General features: G+C 40.3%; 1 protein-coding gene across 1 annotated transcript in view; it reads left to right on the top strand.

The window, feature by feature from the left end:
• EFCAB5 (EF-hand calcium binding domain 5) overlaps window positions 1–21522 on the top strand; it is a 94769-nt gene that overhangs the window by 21470 nt on the left and 51777 nt on the right. Inside the window, exons 5-8 of the mRNA XM_043479185.1 lie at window positions 914–1490; window positions 13744–13900; window positions 16439–16487; window positions 20066–20136. Coding sequence (XP_043335120.1) covers window positions 914–1490; window positions 13744–13900; window positions 16439–16487; window positions 20066–20136 — 854 coding nt within the window. The remainder of the gene's footprint in view (window positions 1–913; window positions 1491–13743; window positions 13901–16438; window positions 16488–20065; window positions 20137–21522) is intronic.

Genomic DNA, 21522 nt, shown 5'->3' with positions numbered 1-21522 from the left:
ACTGTAGGTGCCTCTTCTTAGTGAACTATCTTGGTGTAAAATCTCCAACCTGAAAGAAGTTGGAAGCATGAGAGTGGGAAGAAATATATTTACATATACAAGTGTGGCAGACTCTCTTCATCGCCTACTCAGCAGACATTTTCCCACCTTTCTGTCTGCCAACTGAACCTTAATTTTGTAGCAGATAGAAATCACTTGATATCAGAGAATTCTGTCTAAATCCTGAAACAAAGGAATAAATTACGGTTGATCAAAACTATTCCCAATTAACCCCTTTTCCCTTTACCAGCTGTTGGCTTAGGGTGGGCATGTAACCTAATCAGGGCCAATGAAATGTAAAGGAAAGTCTTGGAGTAAAGAGTTTGGGATCTTCCCTTCTTGGGTAACAAAACAGAACCTCCAGAGCAGAAAGCCCCTTTGTTCTCAGTCCTTTTCTACTGTAACAAAGTGATGTGCTGGGGACCTCCCTGGTGATCCAGTGGTTAAGATTTTGCTTCCCAATGCAGGGAGTGCAGACTCAATCCCTAGTCAGGGAGCTAAAATCCCACATGCCTTGTGGCCAAAAAGCCAAAACATGAAACAGAAGCAGTACTGTAACAAATTCAATAAAGACAAGAAAAAAAGAAGAGATGCCTGGAGGTGCAATAGCTATCTTGTGATCTTGAGGTACAAGCACAAAAAATAAAGAGCAATAGAAACAGGATAGGTACTTAACGAAAGCACTGAGCTGTTGAATGACTGTTGATTAAGAAAACAATAAATGTCCTGATGGTTAAAGTCACTGCTGTCTGATTTTCTGTCACTTTTACTTGTGTTTGAATGTATCATGTAAATTTTTTCTAATAATATTCTAGAGTAATATAGATTGAAATTTACTTCTAATATTTCTTACATTTCACTTTTGTTCCCTCAGATTTAAACCTGGAGAACCAGCCAAAACTCTCAACTTGTTCAGAAAAGGAGTCTAAAACTAGAGTCTCAAAGAATGTTGTTTTTAGAAAACCTGCAAAAGTGATTTTCAATTTAGATCAAACTGCACAGGACTCAAACCTGGAACAACCATGGAAGAAAAATCTTTTAGAAAGAGTTCAGGCAAGAGCCCAGGCAATGCATCAGAAAATCATAGATAAGGAAAATCTGAAGAAGGAAGTAGAAAAAAAGGCTGAAGAAAAACTCCCCAGGGATAATTTGGCCAAAGAGTGGTTTAATACCGAAAACATGGCACTGAGCACTCGTGCGTATTTGCTCGACAAACTGCTACCCACCTTAGTTCCTGGAATGGAAAGAATGTTAATGCAAGTGGAAAAGAAGAAGCTTTTGGCAGGTGTTGATATTCCCACCAAGTTTGATCCAATTAACCATTTGGGAGAATACTTAATGAGAAACAACCCTAAATATATCAAAGATTCAGGACTGTCTGGTTATCAGAGGGTGATGAGAGATATCTCAGAAGACCTGAAGATATATGTTCCGAACACTACTTACAACAGGTACAATTTGTTGGTGTTTTCAGCTGATGATCTAGCTCTTCTTATGTTAAAAAGCAAGTAGAAAAAGATATAATAATACAAACAGAATTTTAAGTAATTTTATAGTTCTTCAGAAAGGACTTATGAGCTACAACTATGTGTTTCACTATTTATGAGACACTGAAGACTAACGAGGTTTGTTAAGCTCCGTGTATTCATGAATTTAGTTATCTCATTAGGATCCCAAGTGTGTATTTATCTGTTTCTTATCTGTCTTCTTGTACTGGAAAGTAAGCTATATGAGAGGAAGCACTTTCTGGAATTTAACTTTCCAGATAGGTAACACATTCATCTGGTTCAAAAGCTGAAATGTATAAAGTGGAAAATATTTTTAACCCATTCACATGCTTTGGATAAAAGGAAGAAAATTAAGAATGCATATTTGCATTTGCTTTTGTCTACACTAGGGCTTCCCAGGTGGCGCAAGTGGTAAAGAACCTGCCTGCCAAGGCAGAGACGTGAGAGATTCGGGTTCAATCCCTGTGTTGGGAAGACCCCCTGGAGGAGGAAATGAGAACCCACTCCAGTATTCTTGCCTGGAGAATCCCATGGACAGAGGAGCCTGGTGGACTTCAGTCCATGGGGTCGCAAAGAGTCGGACATGGCTGAGGCTCCTTAGCACACATGCATGAGTACACTAAGAGACTTCCCAGGGGCGCAGTGGTAGAGAGTCTGCCTACCAATGCAGGAGACACATGAGACCGGGGTTCCATCTCTAGGTCAGGAAGATTCCCCTGAAGAAGGAAATGGCAACCCACTCTAGTATTCTTACCTGGAAAATTCCATGAACAGAGGAGCCTGGTGGGCTACAGTCCATGGGGTCCTAAAGAGTCAGACATGACTGAGCAATTGAGCACACATAAAGTGTTAAACACTAGAAACTTTCTTTCCCACTCTTTTAAAAAAATTATTTATTTGCTGCATTGGATCTTGGTTGCATCATATGAGATCTTTCATTGTGGTGCATGGACTCTCTCTAGATGCCCACTGGCTCAGTAGCTCCCCAACATTTGGGATCTTAGTTTCCCAGACCAGGGATCAAACTCACATCCCCTACAATGGAAGGCAGATTCTTAACCACTGGACCACCAGGGAAGTCCCTCTCTCCCATTCTTATCCTCCATCCACCCAGTGCTCCACCTCAGCTATAAATAACTACTGTTCTTAATTTTCAGTACATCCTTCCAAGTTTCTTAGTGTACTCATGCATGTGTGCTAAGTTGCTTCAGCCATGTCCGACTCTTTGCGACCCCATAGACTGTAGCCCACCAGGCTCCTCTGTCCGTGAGATTCTCCAGGCAAGAATACTGGAGTGGGTTCCCATTTCCTCCTCCAGGGGGTCTTCCCAACACAGGGATTGAACCCGCATCTCTCACGTCTCTGCCTTGGCAGGCAGGTTCTTTACCACTTGCGCCACCTGGGAAGCCCTAGTGTAGACAAAAGCAAATGCAAATATGCATTCTTAATTTTCTTCCTTTTATCCAAAGCATGTGCATGAGTTAAAAATATTTTCCTGGGTTTTTCACCTGCCATTTATTTTGTGTCATGCAGAGGAGTTTTTGTTTCTATGTGGTTGAGTTTATTTACTTTTATTTTACAGCTTCTGGGCTTTGAGTCATTGTTACATTTTATTTCAAGAAGTTAAAAAAATTATCATTCGTTTTCTTCTGGAATGACCATCATTTTGATTTTCTTTTTAAATATTGATCCATTTAGAATGTATCCTAGTGTAAGATTTAAGATATGAATCTAGCTTTCTCCTTTTCCAAATGGCTACATAGTGAACCCAATAACATAATATAGAATAGTTAATATTTGTTCCTCTTTTCCAATCACTGTGTGGTTAGTTTTCAATATGAATTTTAGGATTGGTTCATCTACCTGAAAAAAGTGGGGAGAGAGAACACCAAAAAATGTTATAGGAATTTTTATTGAAGTCAGATTAAATTTATTAATTTAGGGAAAATCAACATCTTTAATAAATGACATGCATATCTATCTGGAAATGTGTATCTTTCCATTTGCTTGTCTTATTCTGTATCAGTCTGAGTGTTGTCTTCAATTTGTAGGAATATCATGAAAGCGTTAAAGTATTTAAAGATGCTTTCTTTGCCTAGATTATCAGAATTAGGGTTTCATTTTCCCTGGGCAAAAATACAAGATCTATATGTCAACATATGACAGTGTCAGGCATTTGTAGAATATTCAGAAATCCTAGGGATGCTTAACAACAACACAACGTCTATTGACTTAAAGTTTGAATACCCAGAAATCTTAGCAAAACCAGTCCTGCTTTTAAGTCCTCTGAACTGTATCATTGTTTGCATTGCTTTCAAGCCATTAGCAAGCTTTGGAGAAGCCCATTCATTTCAGGAATGAGAGTTTTCCTTATTAATGCTCAAGAAAGGGGACAGAGAAAATTTTTGTTTGGTTTGTCAAGACTTAATCTTCTAATGATAATGTTAAAGTGCTGATTTGACTCAACCTGATGCAAAAAATTTTCATCTGCCTTCTTTTCTGAACAAAAAGGGATTCATCTTTTTTAGGGTCTAAGTACAACAGATATAGAAGATACTCCTTACTGATTTGGAGTGATTTATATAGTGGTAACCACTTATCTAAAAAATAAAATATCACTGCTATTTGTAAGTTTTATATATGCAGTATATTTTATTGCTTTTCCTCAGGGTTCCTGAAAGACAAGTAGAGAATTGGAGTGGACTATAATTCTTACATGTAAATTTGCAAACCTGATAAGGAGGTTAGGTTTGTGTCATTTTGCTTTTCTTTTTGCATCTTTTCCTTATAATTCTGGATCCCTGCAATTCTTGGGAATGCATATTCTATGTCACTACTGCCTTATTGTGAATTAATAATGAAAAATATTTGCTCTAAAAGCAAGATTGCAAACTTTCAATAGCCTGATTATGATGATGGTTACACATATTTATGGGACTTCCCAGTTGGTGCTAGTGGTAAAGAACCTGCCTGCCAATGCAGGAGACCCAGCTTCAATCCCTGGATTGGGAAGATCCCAAGATCCCCTGGAGGAGGGCATGGTAACCCACTCCAGTGTTCTTGCCTGGAGAATTCCATGGACAGAGGAGCCTGGCAGGCTACAGTTTGTGCGGTCGCAAAGAATCAGACACAACTGAGTGACTAACACTTTCATTTTCACACATATTTATATGTGTGTTGAAATCTGTATAACTATGCACCAAAAAAGGTTAATTTTACTGTATGATATTTTTTAATAAAAAATAAGCATTAAAAAAAGAATTATAGAGACATTATTAATGTTAGAATTTCACACTCCTGCAGAGAAGCAGGACCTATAATACTATAGATTTCCTCATTTTCTCCACCAGTCCTGATCCTAATTCTTAATGCTAAAAGAACAGAGGTAGAGTTCCTGAGTCAAGTTCACTCCAGCTGGGGCTGGAGATCTGGCACAATGCCTGACAAGATGTGGTTATGGAATACTAATACCTAAGACCATTCAAGATGTCCAGTTCTAACTGGACATGGAACAACAGACTGGTTCCAAATAGAAAAAGGGGTACATCAAGGCTGTATATTGTCACCCTGCTCATTTAACTTATGTGCAGAGTACATCATGAGAAACACTGGGCTGGATGAAGCACAATCTGGAATCAAGATTGCTGGGAGAAGTATCAATAACCTCAGATATGCAGATGACACCACCCTTATGGCAGAAAGTGAAGAAGAACTAAAGAACCTCTTGATGAAAGTGAAAGAAGAGAGTGAAAAACTTGGCTTAAAGCTCAACATTCAGAAAACTAAGATCATGGCATCCGGTTCCATCATTTCATGGCAAATAGATGGGGAAACAATGGAAACAGTGGCAGACTTGATCTTTTTGGGCTCGAAAATCACTGTGGATGGTGACTGCAGCCATGAAGTTAAAAGACGCTTACTCTTTGGAAGAAAAGTTATGACCAACCTAGACAGCATATTGAAAAGCAGAGACATTACTTTGCCAACAAATGTCTGTTAGTCAAGGCTATGGTTTTTCCAGTAGTCATGTATGGATGTGAGAGTTGGACCATAAAGAAAGCTGAGCACCAAAGAACTGATGCTTTTGAACTGTAGTGTTGGAGAAGACTCTTAGAGTCCCTTGGACTGCAAGGAGATCCAACTAGTCCATCCTAAAGGAAATCAGTCCTGAATGTTCATTGGAAGGACTGGTGTTAAAGCTGAAACTCCAATACTTTGGCCACCCGATGCGAAGAACTGACTCACTGGAAAAGACCCTGATGCTGGGAAAGATTGAAGGCAGGAGGAGAAGGGGACGACAGAGGATGAGATGGTTGGATGGCATCACCAACTCAATGGACATGAGTTTGAGTAAACGCTGGGAGCTGGTGATGGACAGGGAGACCTGGTGTGCTACAGTCCATTGGGTCGAAAAGTCAGACACGATTGAGTGACTGAACTGATTCAAGATGTCCACAAATTCCTAGGATTTGCCAGATATTCTACTGATTCATTTTAAACTACTCAGGAACTGATATCCTTAGGAGAACCTGTCATTGCATCTTGTGTCAGGAACCTCATTTCATAATAAGATATATGTTGACTAAACAGAAGAAAATAAGAGTTAAGTATAATAATTAAGTAGATATATATGTATTTTTATAGGAATACTCATCACAGGAATAATATGAACATGTTCAAGAAGTCCAGCTTAGCTTTGTGAAACTAAGACCATCAGAACTTAAAAACTAACTTGCCAGGCAAAGGAATCTATACCAGTGAAGAAATCACTCACTAGTTTGCAGAGAGGGAAGATTCTAGAGTTTTTAAGTGTTAGGAAGGGAGCTTTATAGTGATTATACTTGTAACAGTTAAAGACAATCACACTGTATATAGGGTAGAATGAGTCCATAGGTTTGTACACGATTGATGAAAACAAGTACTACTGTTTAGCAGCTGAAAAAGAGGCTTCAGTTAGGTCTAGCAATGGTTTTGTGTACTGGGGTCACTCAAAGTTCATGGTCTATTATCCACTTAAGCTGGCTAGAGCCAGTATTTATGAAATGCAACATTGAGTTTTGATATAATCTAGGCAAATTCTCTAAGTGGAAGATTTTCCTAACACAGCTTGAATGGATGGATAGAATTTGGATTGTGACAATTAGGGCAAGAAAGCATTTTTACTTCTATTCTTTAAGTAGTTAGATTTATATTGTACTCTTAAAGATCTCAAAACATTTAAGATGGGGAGACAGTTTTTTCAGCTGTGCTTGGTCTTTATTGCAGCGTGCCAGAGCTTCTCTAATTGTGGCACACGGTCCTCATTGCCCCATGGCATGTGGGATTTTAATTCCCTGATCAGGGATCAAACCCACATCACCTGCATTGGATAGCAGATTCTTAACCACTCGACCACCAGGGAAGTACTGTGGAGACTGTTTTATTAACTAGCTTTGGTTGTGTAACAAAATACCTCAAAACTGAGTGGCTTAAATAAACAATCATTTATTTGCTCATGATTTTATGGGTTGGTAACTTTGGACTGGGCTCATGGCTCATCTCTGCTCCACATGGTATCACTCATACATTACAGTAAAATGGCAACTGATAGTCATCTGGTAAAGCAGTGGAGCAGGTTAGCCTAGGCTTATTCCAAGGTGGTGGTGCAAAGGCTCTTAAGTTTAATAAAACAGAGCAAACCCCAGTGTTTAAGAACGTTGATTCCTCTTTTTCCCCCGGTTTTATTGTGATACAATTTTTGTTATATAAGTTTTATTGTGATATAATTTATAGAACTTTTCAACTTTCTGCTTCCTGTGTTTGCTCATGGCCCATTGGCCAAAGGAAGTTACATGGCCACAGCCAGACACACGAGATGCAGAAATAGACTTTAATTCTTAATGCGAGGAGCTGCAAAACTACATTGCATACAAACAGACATGCTTACAGGAATGGAAAGAATTTGTGACAATTTTTGCATTTTTCCACATTGTAGTTTTGTTTTTGTTTTTTTCCTTTCCCATCTCCTTAAAAGTGGATTGTGGATTTATACTTAGAATCTGCTTACAGGTTATGTTTATCCTATACTACAAAACCCTAAGTTAAGAGTTTTGGAGGCTATGAAATTCTGTTGATTAGATATCCTCTTGAGATAATGCAGGTCACAAAAGAGAAATTTTATTCAGTCTCTGAATGAGTTACGTTGTAAATTAAAAATCCATCTGGATTGTATTTAGAGCCCCCTGTGCAATGGCCCTGAAGCACAAAACCAGGTTCTGTTTCTAAATGTGGACATTAATAAGAGGGAGGAAATGATGCCTGAACTGAGACCTAAAGGATGTGGAGGATCTAGCCAAAGGAAGAGAGGGAGGAAGGCTTTTCAGGCAAGTGGAACTGTGATAGAAACTCAATTTTGTTAATCCATTTTGATTGATACACATGAGAATCTGGGGACACCCAGTACTTATTACACAACGTCACTTACTTACCTGTTCTGTGTTGGACCCTAAGCTTTACAATGGCAGAATCTATAGTAGGTGCTCAGTAAATGTGTAATGAGTGGATAAGAAACTCAGTGAGTGTGAATGAATGAATAATGAGAAAAAGCTCTAAGAAATACACAGAATAGAGAATCAGGAAGGAAAGACAGGAATAGAGGAGAGAGCTGTATAAAGGCTCCCCAGGTGGCAAAGTTGTAAAGAATCCACCTGTCAATGCCAGAGACTCAGGAAACCCTTGATTCAAACTGGAATCAAGACTGCCGGGAGAAATATCAATAACCTCAGATATGCAGATGACACCACCCTTATGGCAGAAAGTGAAGAAGAACTAAAGAGCCTCTTGATTAACGTGAAAGAGGAGAGTGAAAAAGCTGTAAACTCAACATTCAAAAAACTAAGATCACGGCATCTGGTCCCATCACTTTCTGGCAAATAGATGGGGAAACAATGGAAACAGTGACAGACTTGATTTTCTTGGGCTCCAAAATCTCTGCAGATGGTGATTGCAGCCATGAAATTAAAAGACACTTGCTCCTTGGAAGAAAAGCTATGGCAAACCTAGACAGCATATTAAAAAGCAGAGACATTACTTTGCCGACAAAGTCCATACAGTCAAAGTTATGGCTTTTCCAGGAGTCATGTATGGATGTAAGAGCTGGACCATAAAGAAAGCTGAGCGCCAAAGATTTGATACTTTTGAACTGCGGTGTTAGAGAAGACTCTTGAGCGTCCCTTGGACTGCAAGGAGATCAAACCAGTCAATCTTAAAGGAAATCAATCCTCTATACTCACTGGAAGGACTGATGCTGAAGCTGAAGTTCCAATACTTTGGCCACCTGATGAGAAGAGCCAATTCTTTGGAAAAGACCCTGATGCTGGGAAAGATTGAAGGCAGGAAGAGAAGGGGATGACAGAGGACAGGGTGGTTGGATGGCATCACTGACTTGATGGACATGAGTTTGAGCAAACTCCAGGAGATGGTGACGGACAGGGAAGCCTGGCACGCTGCTGTCCATGCAGCAGCAAAAGTGTCAGACACAGCTGAGCAACTGAACAGCAACAGCAGCAGGAGACCAGGGTTCAATCCTTGGGTTGGGAAGACACCCTGGAGCAGAAAATGGCAACCCACTACAGTATTCTTGCCTGGAAAATCCCATGGACAGAGGAGCCTGGCAGTCAGACAGCACTGAGCGACTGAACACACACGCATGCTGTATAAAGAGAGGGAGAGAGTGGGAAAGGGAGAGGCAGACAGATAAAGCAGCAGAGGGAGAAAGATAGTGGAAGAGGAGAGCCAGCTGAGAAGACGCTGAGGGTTCTGAGCGGTGAGGTTTGGCTGGTTAGTCATCACATCAGAGGAATTTAGCACTTCCTTTAAAATGCTAATTATCTCCCAGCAGTTCAGAAACCAGCCCTTCTGCACTATTAAACAACTTGCCTGGGGGTATTCTCTGGCTATCCAGTTCGCTGGTTGAGGAGCTAAAGTCCAAGATCCCACATGCTAGAGGCCAGAAAAACCAAAACAAAACAGAAGCAATATTGTAACAAATTATAAGAAAAAAACTTGCCTGTTTTTATTTTCAAACTTGAAATTTTATTTTTGAAATCTTCTTTTCTTACAGAAGTTTGAAGTCCTTATATGGGCATAAAGTAATGATTTAGATTTATTTTGTTTCTCTTCGATTATTGTTTTGTTGTTGTTTAGTCGCTAAATTGTGTCAAATTCTTGTGACCCCACAGACAGTAGCCCCATCACGCTCCTCTGTCCATTGAATTTCTCAGGCAAGAATAGGTTGCCATTTCCTTCTCCAGGGGATCTCCCCAACCCAAGGATTGAACCTGCATTTCCTGCATTGGCAGGCTCTTTACCACTGAGCCACCTGGGAAGCCCCTCTTGGAACAGTAGTAGTGTTGGTTGCTCAGTCATGTCTGACTTTTTGGGACCCCATGGACTGTAGCCTGCCAGACTCCTCTGTCCATGGGATTCTCCAGGCAAGAATCCTGAGTGGGTTGCCATTCCCTTCTCCAGATGATCTCCCCAACCCAGGGATTGAACCTGGATCTCCTGAATTGCAGGCAGACTCTTTACCATCTACACTACAGGGAAGTCCCTGTATTAATCCCTCTTGGATTATTAGTTCTCCAATTTACCAGTTCCTACTGAGAAGTCTTTTGCACTTCAAAATCTGTCAGATTGCCTTAGTCTTTTCTTTGAAAAATGAAAGAAAGTGAAAGTCACTCAGTTGTGTCCGACTCTTTGCAACCCCACGGACTGTACTTGGAATTCTCCAGGCCAGAATACTGAAGTGGGTAGCCTTTCCCTTCTCCAGGGGATCTTCCCAACCCGGGGATCAAACCCAGGTCTCCCTCATTGTAGGCAGATTCTTTACCAGCTGAGCCATGAGAAGACCTGACTCAAACATTATTTGACAATTCTGTTTGAAACCAGAAGCTACTTTTATTATTCTGAACCATTTTGTCATTTCAGTCAAAACCCATCTGGTGGTTTTGAAGTCCTAATATGGATAATAAACATCAGTTCAGTTCAGTCGCTCAGTCGTGTCCAACTCTTTGCGACCCCATGAATCGCAGCACGCCAGGCCTCCCTGTCCATCACAAACTCCCGGAGTTTACTCAAACTCATGTCCATCGAGTCGGTGATGCCATCCAGCCATCTCATCCTCTGTCGTCCCCTTCTCCTCCTGCCCCCAATCCTTCCCAGCATCACGGTCTTTTCTGTTAGGTTGTTAGAATAGGGAAAAGGAGTCCAAAATGGCGGTGGCTAAAAGACCAGGAAGGGAAAAGCCCGTGAAAATAGAACAGAGGAAGGTCAAAGGAAGGTCGGAGGACCGGAGTGAGGACTTCAGATAGAACAGCGCTCCTGCCTAAGTCCAATTTGCATAGGACAGGCCCAGGGGGAAGAAAAAATATATATATATATAAAAAGAGGAGCCAAAGAGCTCTCTCTCTCTCTCTCTCTCTCTCCCTCTCGCTCTCTCTCCCTCTCTCCCTCTCTCCCTCCCTCCCAGGCATGCGTACTCTCTCTCACTCTTCTCTTTGTGTCTTTGGATCCACGTGCCCTCATGCCTCGAAGATGGGTTTTCCTGCTATGATCTAAGTAAATAGAGCTGTAACACTGAGCTGTAACACTGATTTATTTAAGAGCTATAACACGGTCTGTCCTCCGAGAGCTGTGACTCGCCAAGGGGGCTTTAATGTCCGTCACTCCAAATTTTTGTTGTGATGAGACAAAGAACCGAGGAGCATACACTCGCCTGACATTTCCAATGAGTCAACTCTTCTTATGAGGTGGCCAAAGTATTGGAGTTTCAGCTTCAACATCAGTCCTTCCAATGAACAGTCAGGACTGATTTCCTTTAGGATGGACTAATTGGATCTCCTTGCAGTCCAAGGGACCCTCAAGAGTCTTCTCCAACACCACAGTTCAAAAGCATCAATTCTTTGGTGCTCAGCTTTCTTTATAGTCCAACTCTCACATCCATACATGACCACTGGAAAAACCATAGCCTTGACCAGATGGACCTCTGTTGGCAAAGTAATGTCTCTGCTTTTTAATATGCTGTCTAGGTTGGTCATAACTTTCCTTCCAAGGAGTAAGCATCTTTTAATTTCATGGCTGCAATCACCATCTGCAGTGATTTTGGAGCCCAGAAAAATAAAGTCTGACACTGTTTCCACTGTCTCCCCATCTATTTCCCATGAGGTGATGAGACCAGATGCCATGATCTTAGTTTTCTGAATGTTAAGCTTTAAGCCAACTTTTTCACTCTCCTCTTTCACTTTCATCAAGAGGCTCTTTAGTTCCTCTTCACTTTCTGCCATAAAGGTGGTGTCATCTGCATATCTGAGGTTATTGATATTTCTCCCAGCAATCTTGATTCCAGCTTGTGCTTCTTCCAGCCCAGCATTTCTCATGATGTACTCTGCATATAGGTTAAATAAGCAGGGTGACAATATACAGATTTGACGTACTCCTTTCCCAATTTGGAACCAGTCTGTTGTTCCATGTCCAGTTCTAACGGTTGCTTCCTGACCTGCATACAGGTTTCTCAAGAGGCAGGTCAGGTGGTCTGGCATTCTCATCTCTTTCAGAATTTTCCAGTTTATTGTGATCCACACAGTCAAAGGCTTTGGCATAGTCAATAAAGCAGAAATAGATGTTTTTCTGGAACTCTCTTGCTTTTTCAAGATGATCCAGCGGATGTTGGCAATTTGATCTCTGGTTCCTCTGCCTTTTCTAAAACCAGCTAGAACATCTGGAAGTTCACGGTTCACGTATTGCTGAAGCCTGGCTTGGAGAATTTTGAGCATTATTTTACTAGCGTGTGAGATGAGTGCAATTGTGTGGTAGTTTGAGCATTCTTTGGGATTGCCTTTCTTAGGGATTGGAATGAAAATGGATCTTTTTCAGTCCTGTGGCCACTGCTGAGTTTTCCAAATTTGCTGGCATACTGAGTGCAGGACTTTCACAGCATCATCTTTCAGGCTTTGAAATAGCTCAACTGGAATTCCATCACCTCCACTAGCTTTGTTTGTAGTGATTCTTTCTAAGGCCCACTTGACTTCACATTCCAGGATGTCTGGCTCTAGGTGAGTGATCACACCATTGTGATTATCTGGGTCGTGACTATCTTCTTTGTACAGTTCTTCTGTGTATTCTTGCCACCTCTTCTTAATATCTTCTGTTTCTGCTAGGTCCATACCATTTTTGTCCTTCATTGAGCCCATTTTTGCATGAAATGTTCCCTTGGTATCTCTAATTTTCTTGAAGAGATCTCTAATCTTTCCCATTCTATTGTTTTCTATTTGTTCTATTGTTCTATTTGTTCTATTCTATTGTTCCTCTATTTCTTTGCATTGGTCATTGAGGAAGGCTTTCTTATCTCTCCTGGCTATTCTTTGGAACTCTGCATTCAAATGGGAGTATCTTTCCTTTTCTCCTTTGCTTTTTGCTTCTCTTCGTTTCACAGCTATTTGTAAGGCCTCCTCAGACAACCATTTTGCCTTTTTGCATTTCTTTTCCATGGGGATGGTCTTGATCCCTGTCTCCTGTACAATGTCACGAATCTCCATCCATACGGATGACTAAAACCACAGTTCTTCCCCCATTTTCAACCTGAGTGATGCAACTCTGCCTGAGTAGAATGTAACTATTCTGCTTAGGGGCTGTCAAAAGTATTTGACTCTGGCCAGATAAAAGAAATTGGCAATAAATATTCCTGGACAGAAATCAAAAGTTGGATCCAAGGGATCAGAACTACCTGAGATGCTTGTTATAAACGCAGTTTCCAGTCTCCCTACCTAGACTTGGAATCAAAGTCTTTCCATGATGATTTCTGTGTCCAGGGAAAAAGAGGCCGACCACCCTAAGGCCTTAGTGTATTCAATCTTGCTTTTATACATGGCAGCTTCTAGGGCTCTTCTTAGTACTTCTTAAATATAGTATTTCATTGAGTAAAATAATGCCGACCTCTATAAAAAGTCAAGTAATAGTAGCAGACAGCTTACGATAAATGCCAAACCGAGTATGTGCTAGGGGAAGGAGGGAACCACTGCAGGCTGAAATGAAGATCTCATGGGAAAAGAGAGGTCAAAAATTTAAATGAGGCTCTGAACTCCGAATTCTGCCATTTGAACAATCTGAGTCAAATCCAATAATCTTAACACACCATGTCTTCTATTTCTACATCCTTCAGAGTATCCAAGATAAAGGAGAATATTAAACAGAAACGAGAACAAAAAGAATACATAAACGATGTCAAAGCCAAGGTGGCCAACGCACGGAAACAGGCTCTACAGGAGCAGTTCAATGAGTGGATTCTAGACCCCAAAGGAATGATTCCGATGGTCGTGGTAAGGAACAGGGTACCTGTGAAGGGTAAGGTGGAGTGGGTGGTAAGAGTGATTGCTAGGTACTGAGCAAATCTAGAGTGCTTCTAGAGTGCTAGAAGCTTCCCTCCAAATTTTCAGTCTTGCTGAGGTAAATCTAGCCCATGAAAGTAAGTTTCTTCAGTCTTCTCTTGAACATTAAAAAGAAAATTCTAGGTAGATTTCCAAAATATTAACTCTGGCTGAATTTCACAAACTCTTCATTATAGACAGACATAGCTTCTGTTTGTTTTTTGTATGTGTGTGACTAATTACTTCTGTGAACTAAACGACCATGTCCTTTTTGTGGTGTGGAGTGGTGGTGTGGGCAGCGTCATGCAGCTTGTGGAATTTTAATTCCCTGACCAGGGATCAAACCTGGGCCCTCAGCAGTGAAAGTGTGGAGTCCTAAGCACTGGACTGCCAGGGAATTCCTTAAAAGACCATGTCATTAGCTCCAGAAAGTAACTGCACTCTAAGAGATAAATATGTTCTCTTAGGTATATGTAGGTGCTTCCCAGGTGGCACCAGTGGTAAAGAATCTGCCTGCCAATGCAGGAGATGCAGGAGACTTGGGTGTGATCCTTGGGTCGGGAAGATACCCTGGAGTAGGAAATGGCAACCCACTCCAGTATTCTGCCTGGGAAATTCTATAGACAGAAGAGCCTGGTGGGCTACAGTCCATGGGTTCACAGAGTCGGACATTACTGAGCACACACACACACACAGGTGTATGTAGATGTGAGAATAATTGTTGGTTATATACAATACCAAGCATATTTCCAATTCAAAGTGAATTGCTAAAAATACACCAAGGAGGACAAGCCTCAGACTGGAAGAAAATGTTTACAAAAGACGTGGCTGATAAAGGACAATTATCCAAAATATACAAAGAGCTCTTGAAATCAACAATAAGAAAACAAATAGCAGTTTTAAAAATGGGCAAAAGACCTGAACAGACACTTCACCAAAGATATACAGATGGCAAACAAGCATATGAAAAGATGTTCCACATATGTCATTAAGGAAATGCAATTGAAAACAGCCATGAGATACCACTGCACACCTATCAGAACGACCAAAATCCAGAACACTGACAACACCAAATGTTGGCAAAGATGTGCAGCAACAGAAACTCTCATTCTTTATTGGTAGAAATACAAAATGGTTATGGCCACTTTGGCACACAGCTTGGCAGTCTCTTATGAAACTAAGCATACTCTTACCATATCATTGAGCCCTGGTAGAGGATCCTTTGTATTTACCCAAAGGTGTTGGAAGTTCATGTCCACACAAAAGCTGACACATGGATGTTTACTGCATAATTAACAATTAGCAAAACTTGGAAGCAACCAAGATGTCCTTCAGTGTGAAAGTTGCTTCAGTCGTGTCCAACTCTTTCTGACCCCTTGGACTGTAGCCCACCAGACTGCTCTGTCCATGGGATTCTCCAGGCAAGGATACTGGAGCAAGTTGCCACGCCCTCCTCCAGGGGATCTTCCTGACCCAGGGATTGAATCTGCGTCTCTTATGTTTCCTGCATTGCAGGTGGATTCCTTACCACCAACGCCACCTGGGAAGCCATCCCTCAGTGGGTGAATAATAAATAAATGTGGTACATCCAGATAGTGGAATATTATTCTGTGTTAAAAAGAAATGAGCTATCAAGCCATGAAAAGATGTGGGAGAACCTTACATGCATATTACTAAGTGAAAGAAGCCAATCTGAAAAGGCTATATACCGTATGAGTCTAACTCTATGACATTCCAGAAAAAGTAAAATTATGAAGACAGGAATGATGGGGTGTGGACAGAGATGAATAGACAGAGCACAGAAGAGTTTTAAGGTGGTGAAACAATTCTGTATTACATAATGATGGATACATGTCATCATATAATTTTCAAAACCCATAGTTATACATAAACTATGGACTTTGGGTTATGAGCTTACAGTGTAGGTTCATTGGTTGTAACAAATGTACCCTTGTGACTGGCGATGTTGATAGTAGAGTTAAGCCATGTATGTGGTGGGATGGGGGGGAGGGAGTATATGGAAACTCTATATCCTCTGGTTAATTTTGCTGTGAACCTAAAACTGATCTGAACAATAGTATTATTTAAAAAAAAAATAGATCAAGAGGAGCTCTGAAATTTTACTTTGTCATTGACGAATGAGGAATTACAGAGAATTCTTTGGATTGCCAAGCTTGTTGCCAAAGGTGCCTTAGCTTCATCATGCCCAGTGTCCAAGGATTGTTATAAATTTCCTTGGAGCGGGCAAATGGAATCCTATCAGCATCCTAGTTCCCACACAAAAGGGTTGAAAATCATTGAGGAAAATCATGCAAAAGTATTTTATATACTTTGAAATATGCTATAAACTAAATATTAACTCTTACTATTTCTGTGCCTGGGTCAGAAGAATTACTCAGGACTTAAACTGAAAGACTACAGATGGCTTTTATTCTGAAATACTAAATATATGGTAATTGAAAAGTAATATATGGTCTCTTTAATTTGCAGATTCAGAACGTTCTTCATGAATTTTTTCGAAATCCAGATTTGCAGCTTGGTAAGCCTGCCTCTTACTACAGCGTTTATTTCTCTCTCTCTCTTTTTTTGGAGGGGGAGAATGCTGCGTTAAGATGAAGAACCAGTATTGAAGTAGACATTATCAAAGCTCCTACAGATGTTCTCAAGCTCCTTTGCTCTTCCCAGATGTAGAATGTAGAACAGCAGAGACTCAGTCAGTGAATTTTAATTCTTTTAGTCGAGTGGCCCATTTTATTTAAACTATTTTGTAATAACCCTTACTATTGAGAGAGTCAGTTCCTAGGCAGGTTGATAAGTCCAGGCTCTCTGAGGAAGAGAAAGGGGTCTGGAATTCTCAAGGAGGAGGAGAGGACAAACACCTTTTTTTTTTCCTCTACATTTCTTAGTCTTAGTCACGTAAAACTTTTTTTTTTTCTTTAATCTGGGAACTGATGATTACACAACAAACTCAGTTTAAACTGTGTACTATGTAACAACAATGTATTCTGCTTGAGGACAGTTTCTCCTTCCTGAAAACCTTCTGACTAATCCTGATATCTTAGAATGTATATTACGGGAGTGGGTCTGGTAGAATCTTTTTATTATTAAATTCTAAATCCTGTTATCCTAAAATGTAAATTGTAGGAGTAGATCTGGTAAAATTTTTACAACCTTGAGACATTCTTTTGATTTATTGTAATCACTAATTTAAAAAGTATATAATTCCCTTGCTAAAGACTAGAGAGTGGGGCACTCTCTAACCCACCCCCCGCCACCTTCTGATGTCTATGTCAGAAGCTTTCTCTGCCCGCTTTTCACTGTAATAAAACTTCTGCCACACAAGAGCCCTGAGTGGTCAAGCCTGGTCTCTAGTTCCAAAGCTAAATCTTCTTCAGAGATCACAAATCCAACATTGTTCACTGTAAGCTCTCACTATCCTATCAAATTCCGAGAAAATATTACTTACTTTCAGAGAATTTTAAAAGAAAGATACAACGTCATAGCTGTGATATGGAGAAATACAAGGAAAGATATAAGAAAATTAAATGTGCCTTATTTCACAAGTTGTTGCTTGGCTACAACTTCACTGAAAGACAAATGGAATAGTCAGACATCTGTTCCCAGTGACTCAGATGATAAAAAATACACCTGCAATGCAGGAGACCTGGGTTCAATCCCTGGGTCGGGAAGATCCCCTGGAGAAGGAAATGGCAACCCACTCCTATATTCTTGCTTAGAGAATCCCATGAACAGAGGAGCTGGCCGGGCTACAGTCCACAGGGTCGCAAAGAGTCGGACACAACTAAGTGACTAACACTTTCACTTCATTTTTATAATGAATGTTTAGATATAAGAAAAGTAAAATTATGTACAATCAATTACACTCTTTGTATTTGACATTTTGAAGTAAGAGCAAAATGAATGGATTTGTGTATATATATATATATATATATACACAAATGGATTTGTATATATATACATATGTATTTGTATATATATGTAGAATCCCCATGCACAGAAAAACTACAAATGTAGACTAACATGGGTATATTATATTGGAGTTCAGATACAATTTATAATATTTCTTTCAATTATATAATTTTCTAAAATGCTGACCAGCTCTTGGCAAAGTTCCAAATGAATCAAGACAATTCTCAAATTTGATAGTAGTTACATTCTTGGAAAATTCAACAGCAAAAAAATAATACTCTGTGTTTATATGTAAAATAGAATAGATTCCAGACTCAAAATTATTCTAAGCAATTTTTTTATCTACTCAAATGTCTGGCAAGAGGGGTAGTCTTTACTGTGCAGGAATTGCACTCACTCCTCGGGTTTTCTTATTTAAACCCATGACTTCAGATGACTCTCAATCATATTTCCAAGCCAAATCTGCCACCTGAGTTCTACATACTATTTGAGAAGATCCGCAAGATGAGTGGATCTTCTTCCACTTGCAAGTTGCAGATCAATATGATAATATTTATGCATAGAGAATCAAAAGATATATGTGTATATATACATTTTGTTGCTGCTGCTGTTTAGTTGCTAAGCCTTGTCTAACTTTTTGCGACCCCATGGACTGTAGCCCACTGGGCTCTTCTGTTCGTGGGATTCTCCAAGCAAGAATACTGGAGTGGATAGCCATCCCCTTCTCCAGGGGATCTTCCCAACCCAGGGATCAAACCAAACGGAAGCAGATTCTTTACTGTCTGAGCCATCAGGGAAACCCCATGTATTTTCATATGTGTGTGTGTGTGTGTTTGCTGACCAAGTTCTGTACAAAGCTATGGTTTTTCCAGTAGTCATGTATGGATGGGAGAAGGCGATGGCACCCCACTCCAGTGCTCTTGCCTGGAAAATCCCATGGACGGAGGAGCCTGGTAGGCTGCAGTCCATGGTGTCGCTAAGAGTCAGACAGGACTGAGCGACTGCACTTTCACTTTTCACTTTCATGCATTGGAGAAGGAAATGGCAACCCACTCCAGTATTCTTGCCTGGAGAATTCCAGGGACAGGGGAGCCTGGTGGGCTGCCGTCTATGGGGTCGCACAGAGTTGGACACAACTGAATTGACTTAGCAGCAGCAGCAGGATGTATGAATGTGAGAATTGGACCATAAAGAAGGTTGAACACCAAATAATTGATGCTTTTAAACTGTGGTGTTAGAGAAGACTCTTGAGAGTCCCTTGGACAGCAAGGAGATCAAACCAGTCAATCATAAAGGAAATCAGTCCTGAATTAGAAGGACTGATGCTGAAGCTGAAGCTCCAATACTGTGGCCACCCAATGCGAAGAGCCGACTCACTAGAAAAGACCCTGATGCTGAGATAAATTGAAGGCAGGAGAAGAAGGGGTTGACAGAGGATAAGATGGTTGGATGGCGTCACCGACTTGATGGACATGAGTTTGAGCAAGCTCCAGGAGATGATGAAGGACAGGGAAGCCTGGCGTACTGCAGTCCATAGGGTCGCAAAGAGTCAGACATGACTGAGTGACCAAGTACACACACACACATATGAAAATACATAAAAAAGTTGCTGAAAGGGTGATAACGAACCACTGACAGTGGTTACTTCTAGAGCAGAGGGGAGTGAGAGTGCTGGTGGGGGGAGGGGGAGGGGAAATGGTCCATTTTCAAGTTTTCCTGCTTATATTTCCTGCTTGTGTTATTTGAATCTTTTACCAAAAGAGCATATTCATATATTATTTATTTAATTAAAAAACCATTAAAGACAAAATAAAGTCTTTTTTTTTTTTTTTAAATAAAGTCTTTAAAAAGCATTTGTGTTTTAGGACCTTCTAGCATAAACCAATACAGATATTTTTGTAGTCTTTTATACTATTGATATGCCTGTTTATTTCTGCTTTATCTTGACATGCTCATTAAAAATGTAGGCATGCTCTTAAATGTTTGAATTCCTTGGCTAAATAGAAGCCAGGAAAAATTATAATCTTGTAGTAATCGGAATGTCACCCAACTATATATCATTCATTCTATTATAAATATTGATTGACATTAAGAATTTATGTTCTTTTGGAGTACTATAATATGAATATAAAATGAGAATGTGTTACAACCAAACTAACTATCAAATAACTTTTGTTCAATAATTAGAAACATGCTGCCTACCAGTAGATATTGCTGACTCAACGAAACCAAGATTGAACAAAACAGAATTTACACAAGTAAGAAGTTACATTATTCATTATTTGAATCAAATTATTTTCCAGTCTCAATCGTCTTTTGGTGGATGTCACATGTACAGTAATTTAGAATTAAATAAATGAAAGCGTAATAGCTAATTTGGGGCTTCCCAGGTGGTACTAGTAGTAAAGAACCACCTGCCAATGCAGGAGATGTAGGAGATGCGGGTTCGATCCCTGGGTCAGGAAGGTCTCCTGGAGGAGAGCATGGCAATCCACTCCAGTATTCTTGTCTGGAGAGTCCCATGGAGAGAGGAGCCCGGCAGGCTGCAGTCCATAGGGTTGCACAGAGTCAGACACAACTGAAGCAACTTCAGAGGCAGGCAAGCAATAGCTTATTTTATCAATTCTCAGATGTACACTTTAAAGTATTTTGGTTCAGTTCAATTGCTCAGTCACATCCGACTCTTTGAGACCCCATGGAGTGCAGCCCGCCAGGCTTCTCTGTCTATCACCAACTCGTGAAGCTTGCTTAAACTCATGTTCATTGAGTTGGTGACGCCATCCAACCACCTCATCCTCTGTTGTCCCCTTCTCCTCCCACCTTCAATCTTTCCCAACATCAGTGTCTTTTCCAATGAGTTAGTTCTTTGCATCAGGTGGCCAAAGTATTGGAGTTTCAGCTTCAGCATCAGTCCTTCCAATGAATATTCAGGACTGATTTCCTTTCGGATTCAGTGGTTTGATCTCCCTGCAGTCCAAAGGACTCTCAAGAGTCTTCTCCAACACCACAGTTCAAAAGCATCAATTCTTTGGCCCTCAGCTTTCTTTATGGTCCAACTCTCACATCCATACATGACTACTGGAAAAATGATATCTTTGACTAGACAGACCTTTGTTGGCAAAGTAATGTCTCTGCTTTTTAATATGCTGTCTGGGTTTATCATAGCTTTCCCTCCAAGGAGCAAGTGTCTTTTAATTTCATGGCTGCAATCACCATCTGCAGAGATTTTGGAGCCCAAGAGAATAAAGTCTGTCACTGTTTCCATTGTTTCCCCATCTACTTGCCATTAAGTGATTAAATTAAATTAAATCAGCAACTCCTGGAAACTTCAGCGATTCTTATTCCTACTTTTATAGAAGATTCAGAAAGGTGCAGAAAGGTTAAGTAACTTGTACAAGGTCTCACAGTTAGTGGAGCTGGAGAAATTAGTATTCAGGCTGTTTGCTTCAAAGTCAACACAAAATTACACTTGATAAAGTGTGATTCTATTGTAGTGGAATAAGCAAAAGAAGCAGTTTAACAGTACCAGGGTCCTATTTCTTCAGCCCACTTTTATATTTTTTCATGACTTTCCTCTAATTCCCCTTGTTTTTCTGAGTGCCAGAGTCAAGGTCACTTTCTCTTCCACTCCTTCACCCTTGTTT

The sequence above is a fragment of the Cervus canadensis genome, chromosome 1 (genome assembly GCF_019320065.1).
Source record: "Cervus canadensis isolate Bull #8, Minnesota chromosome 1, ASM1932006v1, whole genome shotgun sequence".
Lineage (NCBI taxonomy): Eukaryota > Metazoa > Chordata > Mammalia > Artiodactyla > Cervidae > Cervus > Cervus canadensis.
Note: the sequence above shows the minus strand (reverse complement) of the source record. Positions and strands in the feature narration are given on the sequence as shown.